The 12,607-nt window shown below is 38.4% G+C and overlaps 1 protein-coding gene across 5 annotated transcripts in view; it reads left to right on the top strand.

Moving 5' to 3' along the window:
- The window catches only part of myo3a.L (myosin IIIA L homeolog), a 120,007-nt gene that overhangs the window by 19,009 nt on the left and 88,391 nt on the right, over positions 1-12,607 (top strand). For all 5 annotated transcript variants that reach the window (XR_005961752.1, XM_018267245.2, XM_041565852.1 and 2 more), the window contains exons 5-9: positions 81-185; positions 1,952-2,051; positions 4,479-4,555; positions 9,490-9,635; positions 10,690-10,755. Coding sequence is in view for 4 of the 5 variants with exons in the window: in XM_018267245.2 (XP_018122734.1) it covers positions 81-185; positions 1,952-2,051; positions 4,479-4,555; positions 9,490-9,635; positions 10,690-10,755 (494 nt within the window). In the remaining variant the exon portion in view is untranslated. The remainder of the gene's footprint in view (positions 1-80; positions 186-1,951; positions 2,052-4,478; positions 4,556-9,489; positions 9,636-10,689; positions 10,756-12,607) is intronic.

Here is a 12,607-nt window from a genome sequence, read left to right as displayed (position 1 = left end):
ATCTTCTGTATTGTGACAAGCAAGCGTCTGGCAAGAAATGAACTGTGAAAGCTGATGTCAATGATTTCTGTTTTTTCTAGTTATGCAATGGAGGTTCTGTTACAGAGCTGGCAAAGGGCCTTCTAAAAAGAGGAGAGAGAATGAGTGAACCCATTATTGCGTATATCCTGCATGAAGCGATGATGGTGAGATACAACAGCATTGCAATTTTTCCTGTTTATATGCTCACATTAAAAGGGACACACAATAAGACATCTGAGGCTGAAGTACCATTATTTTTGCACCCGGTCCCATTGTGAGCGTCCAAAGGCACAAGTCCTCGCAATTCTAATTGGAATTTTATTGATGGTGTGCTATGGAGCCCTTTCTTACCCCCCTTCCTTATGGCAGCTACTCCTTAAAGGAGAAGGAAACGAAAAAAATATAACCTACTCCATTTTGTGCGTCATCAGGCCCCCTTCTGAAACGCCGCAATGAAAACTGTAATTTCAGAATAGTTTTTGGCCACCAGCGTCTAGAAGTCTTGCTGTAATGTAAACTTTGGCGCCGCCATTTTCAAATAGGCACGTCACTTCCGCCCTGGGCAAGCTCCTAGAGCTTTAGAGTTAACAATAAAGGTATGCGTCCTTTCATTTTTTTTTTATAATAAATCACTGCAGACCTCAGTCAGATATACCCGTTCGCTGGATTGCTTTTTATCTTTATTAGCAGCTTAGCCCCTCAGCTCCTGCGCTTGCTCGCTGACAAGCTGTAAATTTAAACCAGAGCGAGCGCAGGAGCTTTAAACCTCACTGAGTGTCCTAGGAAGCAGGATCGCGATTGGAGATAGAATGAATGAGGCGGGGGCAGAGAGGTCAGTGATGACGTACGGCTCCATCACGTGACCACAACGTCATCTCTACCAAAGGTACACATCAGATTCTAGTGCGCATGCGCAGGGCACTGCTGCTAACTATTGCGCATGCGTGTGCCCTATTCTGAGTGATTTTCGGACTGCAAACTGGGTATGATTTTATATACATGTTTAAACTTTTTTTTAAAACGATTGCTGCCTTTATATTGGGGAAGAAACTAATGAGGGAATGTTTGCTGTTAAAGATATGTTCTGTTCATTGGCAACACTTAGAGCTGAAATTTATTTTTGACTTTCCTTCTCCTTTAATCTTTATTGTTTTTAACAACACAGCTATAGTTAGGGAATGCCTTAAGTGGTCACTATAACTAAATTGTATTATCTTATTGTATTTATTATAATAGATAATGTACCCCTTATTGTAACTAAACTATATGGATATTAAAAGTCACTTTAGAGAGGTGTCTACTGAGCATGCTCACTGCCTTTGCTCCAATGGAAACCAATTAGGCACGCACAGTAGACACCTTTTTTTGAGGTCTTCACAGTTGGAGAGAGAGAAAAGGAGAGCTCGGAAAAGAGGTGGAGCTTCACACTAGACAAGGAAGTAGCTAAAAGAGCTGCAGTTGATCTGGCTGTAATAGAGAAACTAAATTAATCTGAATGAAGGGAGAAAGGTATGTTATTCCGGGGGCTGTTTATAGTTTAAAATCACACGACTTTAGACTACATGACAGTGACAGTGAATGTGCCTCTTATTCACTGAGCTCTTGCAGGTTTACATATGCAAATGTAGGATCCAGAGTTTGAGATTCGGACAAATCCTGCATGGAATATTTGCTATTTGACCAAATCTGAAATTATTGTATTCTGTACATCCCTACAATTTAAAATAACACAAATGTTTGTTTGCTGGATCACTAGAGGAAGAACAAAGCACAGTACTATGTAAAACATCCTTATGTGAATGAATATATATATATATATATGATTTATGTTTATATTGCATGAACGCCACCTATACAGTTCACAAGATCAGCTTTATAAACCAGCCACAGGATGCAATTTCCTACCAACTGCTGATGCTATTTTTTTTAGGGCCTACTGCATTTGCACCACCACAAAACTATTCACCGTGATGTCAAGGGAAATAATATCCTTCTTACGACAGTGGGAGGTGTGAAACTCGTTGACTTTGGTAAGTCCGTGTAAAGACCTCATACTGTGTTAACATGTTAAAAAGTTACAGGGTACCGTTTTTGAAATGATACATGCTAAAAGTAGTGCAAAGGTGGTACCTTTATTGGCTAACAAAAACAGGGGGGCTTTTCAGATCCCTATCAACATGAGAAGCTATGGTGGTTCTAATATATACAGAATTATTGGCACAGGTGAAGTAACAAGCAAAAAGGAATATACATACTGTAAGTGTAAACTAAGATATAAATATGTATAGCATATCAATGGACGTGGACTGGGGTAGCCTAGTGGGGGCATAAAATAGTGGGGGGCATAAATAATTCTACCCAAGTGGGTGGGGGTATTGGAAGTGTTGGTAAGTGTTGATAGGTCCCCACTCACTGTTTTTGTACTCTAGTGATGGCACAATGTTTGTTTTAGAGTGGTACAGACAATGCTTAAAGGAGAAGAAAAGTCGTTTCACACTTGGGGGTGCCAAATGTTAGGCACCCCAAGTGAATGTATTTACTTACCTGAAAGCCCGGCCCTGTGCTCCTATCAGCAGAAAGCTGCACCGGCAGAAGTTATTCAAGCAAGCACCATGGAGTGATCCTCTTCCGTCTTCTCCTGTCTTCAAATTTCCCAGGGCAGACACATGCGCAGTAGAATGAAAACCCCAAATTTTTAGTTAAGTTCAGCTTTTCACTCTAATGCGCATGCGCAGCCGCGGAAGAGAAACGTTCTGTGGTGCTTACTGGAATAACCCCGGGCCAGTGCCATTTTCTGCTGATAGGAGCACCACCCGGTATTTCAGGTAAGTAAATACATTAATTTGGCACCCCCAAGTGGTGAACAAATTTCCTTCTCTTTTAATATGATTAACTTGCTATTAACCCTTGACATATTTACAAAATACTTTTTTTTTCTACAAAAGTAAAGGTTTATATTATTACAACAATTTTAAATTGAATTTAAAATATACCCATGTCTACTCTCTTCAGACAGAATATCAGTTCCTGGCACATTAGAAGAGTATGTTGTGTAACATTCGTGGCCAATACGCTGCTCATCTTCCAACTTGGTTTACTTAACATGAAATATACAAAAGGAGGACTTGATGTAGGAGAGACTGAGAGAAAAGTGAAATACACACCAACACTTTACAATTAGTAGTAAAAACCTAGACACTCCATTAGGAAATAACTTCAGCAGCCCTAACCATAACCTAAATTATTTATCCATTTCTGTTTTTAAGGACTATTTAAATATATTAAGCCTAGAAGCTACAAACGAGGACACGCTGCTCACATTACACATGACGTTGCGTCATGTCACAAACAAGGCACCAAAGAGAGTTATCATTTTTAAAAATGTAACTCAATTCATAGCGTATGAATGTTAATATTTAATAGCATGGTCTTCATTCCGCCACTATGTGAGGGAAGGAAGTGAAAACTAACAACAGGAAAAATGCCTGGAAAATGGCCTTGCTGCAAAGGATACCGATAATAGAGAACAAAGCCATCATCATTTTTTTCAGTCCCCTCTAAATAAACCACAATCAATTGGAGCAGATTGAATACATAGACTATGTAAACTGCCAGCATGACCGAGGGAGAAATTTGAGAGGCCTGACAGTGTGTTTAGCAACATTTAGGCAACTGCCTCTGTAAGACCATTTGCCCTTAAGCAAAGAACAATAAAACGTATTATTGAGAATGACACGGGGAGAAGACTGTAGATTAGAGAGACCGTAGGGTTGCTTTTTTTTTTTTTACATACACTGTTTATGCAAGCCAATATTCCATTTACATATTACAATACAACTCAGATTAAGATGTTTTTTAATTTATGTTTGTGACCCTTTCTTGTAGTCACCTACAAGTTAGAAAACAAAAGCAAAGATCTGATTGCTTGCTATGGGCAACATCAGCGGTGATGTTTGCCTCCAATGTTAATAAATATGTTTCCTTGGTGGAGCACAAGACTGTTCTTTCTAGCTACTCTGTCTCACCCTGTAGTAGGGTGCTATCACAGGAACTGCTAAACCTTGTTCAGGGGGTCCCTTTTCTGATTTCACTAAGGAGTTTCACTGCCCCTAGGGCACTAAACTTCTTACTGGGGTCTTATGCTACAGGCTGCCCATAACATCCACCACTGGTACCAAATAGGCATATGCTCCCCCCGCTTATACTACAGTACCTCTAAACACCCTCATGCCATAGGTTACTTTCTGAGATAGTAGAGGAGTGAACTCATTGGATCTCCTGCATGTTTATGCTTTCTGTTTACATTAAAAGAAGTATAAAATTGAACAACTTATAGACCTGATAGTTTGCCTTTAGTTTCAAAGCAGCAGTAAAATGTTTGTATGTATGTACTGTAATTAAACAAGTACTTTATTTTTAAGCTCAGTGTCTTACTGCTATTATATCATTTAATGCAGGTGTTTCTGCACAGCTCACTAACACGAGGCTCCATCGAAACACCTCCGTTGGCACCCCATTTTGGATGGCACCTGAGGTTTGTCTTCGTTATTTTAGAATATAAACTTAATTTCACATAGTGGTTAACAATTGATCTGGAAACATTTTAATGCTTTGATTGGCTTAAGCTTGTCCTAGTACTGTCCCAACTGACTAGAGAATGCTCCAACCTTGCCAAATCCAAAGCTTCTGCCACTGCAATTACAAAAAACAGAATGCAGATGGACAATCACTCTATAATAAGTATTAGTATTAGAAAGAGTCTGCCACTTAATAGGCCACTGCGAAGAACTCACCTTGAATATTGCTTTGGGTTCAGAAAGGCAAATAAAATATTAAAGGGATCCTGTCATCGGAAAACGTGTTTTTTTTCTAAACGCATCAGTTAATAGTGCTACTCCAGCAGAATTCTGCACTAAAATTTATTTCTCAAAAGAGCAAACAGATTTTTTTATATTCAATTTTGAAATCTGACATGGGGCTAGACATTTTGTCAATGTCCCTGCTGCCCCTGGTCATGTGACTTGTGCCTGCACTTTAGGAGAGAAATGCTTTCTGGCAGGCTGCTGTTTTTCTTTCTCAATGTAATTGAATGTGTCTCAGTGGGACATGGGTTTTACTATTGAGTTTTGTTCTTAGATCTACCAGGCAGCTGTTATCTTGTGTTAGGGATATGTTATCTGGTTACCTTCCCATTGTTCTTTTGTTTGGCTGCTGGGGGGGGGGAAGGGAGGCGGTGATATCACTCCAACTTGCAGTACAGCAGGAAAGAGTGATTGAAGTTTATCAGAGCACAAGTCACATGACTTGGGGCAGCTGGGAAATTGACAATATGTCTAGCCCCATGTCAGATTTCAAAATCGAATATAAAAAAATCTGTTTGCTCTTTTGAGAAATTGATTTCAGTGCAGAATTCTGCTGGAGCAGCACTATTAACTGATTAATTTTGAAAAAAAAATTTTTCCCCATGACAGTATCCCTTTAAGGGAATCTAACATGATTTATGGCCTAAATAGCTAAATGAAGAAAGTAAAATTTAAGGGATGAATTCTTTAAAATGGCTTACTATAAGTCTAGTTACTTATAACCACCAAAGCAGGTCATATTTACTGTAAGGTTTTTAAAAGTACCTTAGGGATAATATCTGTACCCATAAAAGAGGACAATTTTTTCCCCCAAAGTCTCTAAAAGATTAAAATCAGAAGAGGTTTTTATTCAAAACGTTTTGCGTAATCCTCATCTGTTTAAAAAATTTTTTTTAGTAAATGCTTTTTGGGTTAGTGCACCTCAGCAAACTGTGTGTATTTTATTACATATGGAGGTCTGAATTATCATATGACACAACAACAAACTGTTCATTGTTTGGTACACTCATAGTATGTTAATTTTGAAATTGAAATGATCCGGCTTATGTGCAGAAAGCTGCAATCCTGTGGGGTGCAAGTGCCAGTAAATGAGCACTAAGGGGCTCTTGCAGAGTTGTAAATGATCCCTCGTGTGTATTACCAAAGAGAGCCTGTAATTTGCCAGTCTAGATGGGGCTACTAAATAACCAACCACAGCCCTTATTGTGCACCCCATAGGAACTTTTTTATTATATGTACAGTAAATGTGGCTCACAGTATAAAAAGGTTGGAGACCCTTGCTTCACGGAGACTGAGAACCCAGACTTCTCCACAGCCAGTTGAGGCTAATTATACTTACTGTAACCTGGAGCCCCTTGCCATGTGAATGTACAGCTCAGATGAAAGAGGAGATTTATTTCATAGGACTGACTAAGAAGCAAAGCATTTTTAAAATTAGACATTTACATGCCGTTAAATTCATTTAGCTTATTAGTTTCATGTGGACAGTTGAGATACATGTTTATGAAACTGTGAAATAATGAAATTCTATTCGTAATTCTATTCACTTTGACATGCAGAAATTAAACCAGATGCCAGCCATTAACCAAACTCCAAAAGGCTTTCTTGCTTGGCTAGACTTTATTAAAATATATTAAAATATTTGTATGGTGTATGTATGTATATATGTAGGAGTAATTCAACATAAACAGGGTACACATACCCCATTATTGTGCAAGATACAGGTATGGGACCTGTTATCCAGAATGCTCAGGACCTGGGGTTTTACTTATAACAGATCTTTCTGTAATACCTTAAAGGAGAAGGAAACTACAAAAGCAGTTTATTGCCAATAGATTAGCCACAATAGCGCAAGCTATAAGACTATATTTATTCTGCAGAATTCTTTGCCATACCTAAATAAAAAGCTCTAAAAACTCTCTCTGTTTAAGATAGCAGCTGCCATGTTAGCTTGGTGTGACATCATTTCCTGACTGAGTCTCCCCCTGCTCACTCATAGCTCTAAGCTCAGATTACAGCAGGGAGGTGGAAAGGGGAGAGGGAGAGAAGAGCAAACTGAGCATGCTCAAGCCCTAGCCCTGGAGGTTTAAGCTGAAAACAGGAAGTCTGATACAGAAGCCCATGTGTACACAATAGAAGGAAAGAAATGCTGTGTTTCTTTTGAAAGAGGACTCAGAGCAGCATTACTTTCCTTTCTGATAAAGCTTACTTAATTTTAGCCTTTCCTTCTCCTTTAAGTCTACTAGAAAATCATGTAAACTCAGTAGGCTGGTTTGGCCTCCAATAAGGATTTATTATATCTTAATTGGATCAAGTATAAGGTACTGGTTTATTATTACAGAGAAAAAGTAAATATTGTTTTTTAAATTTGGTTTATTTGGATAAAATGGGGCCAGTGGGAGAAGGCCTTCTGTAATTCAGAGCTTCTGGATAACAGGTTTCCAGATAACAGATTCCATAACTGTACTGAGATGCATTCTAACTCATACCATAAAGCTAGGGAGAAGGTTGGGGTATTTCGACCTCCACTGACGTCTCTACTCACACGTTCAAACTATCCCGTTTTTGTAGAAATTTTAAATTCATTCACGCTATCCTATTACTGAAATATTGCAAATGCTTTCCAGGCATCGAAAATAAATAGGCTGGCATTAATTTAATGAATTCAAAGGTTAGCGCTTCTAGGGAATTTACCTGGGGCACATGCATCAACAAAATCTGGCTAATTCACTTTAATATGAAATATGAAAATTTCATCCAAAGAACATTTTATGCAATCATTTTGCGCCTCTTATGGCTTTTCATTTACCGGAACTGAGCTAAGATGGTTGAGAATATAGGTTTCCATGAATAAAAAGTACATTCACAGAAGGCTTCGGGTAACTATAAGGGGCCGATTCACTAAGGGCCGAATATCGAGGGTTAATTAACTAGGAACTAAAATCCTTCGAATATCGAAGTCGAAGGATTTAGCGCAGATAGTTCGATCGAACGATCGAAGGATAATTCCTTCGATGAAATGATTAAATCCTTTGAATCGAACGATACGAAGGATTTAAATCCAACGATCGAAGGAATATCCTTCGATCAAAAAAAGTTAGCCAAGCCTATGGGGACCTTCCCCATAGGCTAACATTGACTTCGGTAGCTTTTAGATGGCGAACTAGGGGGTCGAAGTTTTTTTTAAAGAGACAGTACTTCGACTATCGAATGGTCGAATAGTCGAACGATTTTTACTTCGAATCCTTCGATAGTCGTAGTCGAAGATCGAAGTAGCCCAGTCGATGGTCGAAGCAGCCCAAAAAAACTTCGAAATTCGAAGTTTTTTAACTTCGAATCCTTCACTCGAAGTTAGTGAATCGGCCCCTCAATGTTTCAGAATAGAGAAAACCTCTCAGGCAAAGTTTTCAAACAAAAGCTGAGTGTTTAACCCCTTATTATTAACCGCTCTTGTGAACTCCTGTGCATTCAAGCAAAAGTCTCCCATTACAAGAAGTCATAATTGGATTCGGCTGGAGACTTACTTTGGTGAACATATACCGTAACCGGAGATACATTCAGGTCAAATGACAAGGGACATAATCAGCATGGGAAATACCTGTAAATAAGCCGGTGCCTCCATCTCTTCTGCTCTGCGATGAAAGAAAAGTAGTTTGCTGTTCTTTTATATAATCCCTGGGGGAAGAAATCATTAAACAAACATAATGAATACACAATTGAGACAATTCAGTACTTTTGTAAAATGGCGAGAAAACTCAAATGGGTGTGTAAAATCTACCACGAAAGACACAATTCAATGTCAATTTCCAAATTCTGTGTATTTTGGATGGTTTATTCTTTCACAGATATAAGTATGGTAAAAAAAAGCACTTTCATGGAACATTCTTCTTTGGGTTTCACTGGAAAATGTTCCATTTGATATTATAAATAGCGAGGTAAAAATGTCGATTGTATAACAATTGTCTGACACATTTATCATTTGCTAGAATAGGGTTGACTGCTTTGAGCAGCTGAATGCCATTCTGGCCTGTGGAGTCATAGGGGCAGATTTACTAAAGGGTAAAGTGGCCGTCGCTAGCGAAAATTCGCCAGAAATCACTTGCACAGGGACATCACCAATTCAGAGGACAATTTGCTAGCGAAAGAGTAAATCGCTAGCGAATTTTTGTGCTCTATCGCCAGGCCGGTTTTTGCTCAGTAAACAATCGTTACTCAGCAAATTCACTAAAATGTGAATTTTACAGAACATTACCTATTTCGCCAGTGTTTCCTTCGCCACCTTAGACCTGGTGAACTGATAAGATGAAGCAACATCCTCCTCAGTCTTAGGTCAGTGACATCATTTCCTGTATGCTGAAAAGAAAATCTTTCCATTGAAATGTATACCTTGAAAAAAATATGAATTCTCTATATATAAATATAAATATTTTACCTTGTTTTGCCTAGAAAAAACTCCCATAGACTATAATGGATTGTAAAAAAAATGTTGGGCAGTTTGAAAAATTGTCACGTGAAAAAACGCCCATTGACTTGTTTGCTGTTTTGCAAATGTTTTGCCAAGTGAAATGGTTGGCTTGATCCATCACTATTCTCTATCATTCTGCAGGTGATTGCTTGTGAGCAGCAAGTGGATACAACATATGATGCCCGATGTGATGTCTGGTCCCTTGGAATAACAGCCATCGAGCTTGGAGATGGGGATCCTCCATTAGCTGATTTGCATCCTATGAGAGCACTATTTAAAATACCAAGGTATAGCAAACATTTCAGAAGATTTTGCTTTAAAGTGAATTTTCCAGGTGTAGACTTCTGTGGAATGGAGTTTCTGGCTAAGTCCAACACAAGGGGCATTTTTTATGGATGCCTTATAGACATGATTCTTATTGTATAAAAAACAATACTGGTAATTAAGAAAGGAGATCCAGAAAGGGAAAGATGAGGGCAAACTTGCCAGTAGGGATGCACTGAATCCAGTATTCGGTTCGGGATTTAGCCAGGATTCTGCCTTTTTCAGCAGGATTCAGATACGGCCGAATCCTTCTGTCCGGCCGAACCGAATCCAAATCCTAATTTGCATATGCAAATTAGTTGCGGAGAGGGAAATCATGTGACTTTTTGTCACAAAACAAGGAAATAAAAAATGTTTTCCTCTTCTGCATATGCAAATTAGGATTTGGATTTGGTTCGGTATTCGGCCGAATCCTTCGTGAAGGATTCGGGGGTTCGGCCGAATCCAAAATAGTGGATTCGGTGCATCCCTACTTGCCAGACAAAACAACCCCACCAAAACTATTTCTTCTTGTGCTATTTTTGGGTTGATCCATAGTCTGGTTCAAATGCCTTTGGACTATTTGTCCCCACCTCTGTAAAAACAAACTGATGTCTCAATTTTACAGGCCAACTTGGCCCTTCTTGATCCAAAAGAATAAAGAGAAGACACAGCTCTTCACTTTACAAGGTCAGAGATCACAAACAATGCATTAATCAACCACTGTCCTAAAATATTTGTTGCATTGCATTTGGCCAAACTATATATATATACAGGTATATATATATATATATATATAGATCTTGATAAAGACCCCTGTGAGGGTCAAAATGTTGATTGTTAAATAAAGTGTTATCATTTCTTTTGCAAGACCCTGTTTTGTGCAACAGCTTTTTCTCATTTTTTTTTTTAAATATTCTGTTAGCACCAGGGCAACAACCCATTTAAGTGAGTGCATAAGGCATTCCATGTAATGGTTTCTTATTAAAAATCCATATATAGTGTATATATTAACATAAATAAAATATCCTTTTACAGAAACCCACCGCCAACGCTACGCCAACCCGAGCTATGGTCCTCTGAATTCAATGATTTTATAAACAAGTAAGTAGCTATATCATGCAAGATTTATATACAAATTTGCCTTTCAAATTAAGAATAATTTTAATATAGAGGTTAGGTAAAAAACAAACAATGTTTTTCACTTATTATCTCAAATTCAATAATGTAAACCTGTCGTATTCAATGGGTCAATTGTGACTGTTAAGGGGGAAATAAAACTAATAAAAAACAAGTATATAAGTACAAACATACAGTACAAAATTGCCAGAAGATACATATTAAAGAGAAGCTACATATGAAAGAGTTTAAGCCAACTGGCCAAAAAAGTACAATTATATTTATAATGGAGTTATTTTAAAAAGAAATGAGTGGAATGCTTCTTAGGGTACATCTTAGAAATTGTAGAAGTACTTGGTTGGCAGGCAGTGCAAATAAAATCAAAATCAATGAAAAACAGCATTAGAGATAAGTGTCAGCTGGGAGCAATATGGTAAAGCAAGAAATGGAAAGACAAATGGGAGAGTAAGTAGCTTTCAGGGCAATACAGGGGCGCCAGTAGATGGGGGAATGATTCACGTAACTCAATTAAAGATAAATGGAGTGCCAGAGGAAAAAGGGCAAAAAGAGTAAATAGTAAAAGAGAGAAGAGTAAATGGTTGCCAAAAGCAATTTAGAAAAAAAATATATTTTTTTTTCCCAGTGGGTAGAACTGCAAGAAAGTGTAGTATATTTTACGAGGGAAAGGTACAGCTCTTGACAGACGAATATGAGATAGTGAGAGGTTCATCTTGCATCCTCACTGCTCAATGAATACATAATGATATATAGTAGCTGTACACATGTGCTTTTCAGGAAGGGTGATCTTTTCAGTATTAAAGGAGAAGGAAAGTCAAAAATAAATTTCAGCTCTAAGTGTTGCCAATGAACAGAACATATCTTTAACAGCAAACATTCCCTCATTAGTTTCTTCCCCAATATAAAGGCAGCAATCGTTTTAAAAAAAAGTTTAAACATGTATATAAAATCATACCCAGTTTGCAGTCCGAAAATCACTCAGAATAGGGCACACGCATGCGCAATAGTTAGCAGCAGTGCCCTGCGCATGCGCACTAGAATCTGATGTGTACCTTTGGTAGAGATGACGTTGTGGTCACGTGATGGAGCCGTACGTCATCACTGACCTCTCTGCCCCCGCCTCATTCATTCTATCTCCAATCGCGATCCTGCTTCCTAGGACACTCAGTGAGGTTTAAAGCTCCTGCGCTCGCTCTGGTTTAAATTTACAGCTTGTCAGCGAGCAAGCGCAGGAGCTGAGGGGCTAAGCTGCTAATAAAGATAAAAAGCAATCCAGCGAACGGGTATATCTGACTGAGGTCTGCAGTGATTTATTATAAAAAAAAATGAAAGGACGCATACCTTTATTGTTAACTCTAAAGCTCTAGGAGCTTGCCCAGGGCGGAAGTGACGTGCCTATTTGAAAATGGCGGCGCCAAAGTTTACATTACAGCAAGACTTCTAGACGCTGGTGGCCAAAAACTATTCTGAAATTACAGTTTTCATTGCGGCGTTTCAGAAGGGGGCCTGATGACGCACAAAATGGAGTAGGTTATATTTTTTTCGTTTCCTTCTCCTTTAAGCCTGTTTCATTGATCTATTTATTATGGCTCTAAAAAGTAGAAATTCATACCCACGTGAATAAAATCAAAGGAAAAAACCCAACTGACCCTGTTGGTAGAGGAGATAGTCCAATATTCGTATGATTATAATATACCAGTTCCAGTAGTCATACTGTTGAACATACAAATATATATATATAAATATTTTGTGGCTTTTTATGTGATGTTATTAGAGACTTAAAGGAGAAGGAAAGTTTTTGTGCACTTGAGGGTGCCAA

Source organism: Xenopus laevis, chromosome 6L, assembly GCF_017654675.1.
Source record: "Xenopus laevis strain J_2021 chromosome 6L, Xenopus_laevis_v10.1, whole genome shotgun sequence".
In the NCBI taxonomy this organism is placed as follows: Eukaryota; Metazoa; Chordata; class Amphibia; order Anura; family Pipidae; genus Xenopus; species Xenopus laevis.
Note: the sequence above shows the minus strand (reverse complement) of the source record. Positions and strands in the feature narration are given on the sequence as shown.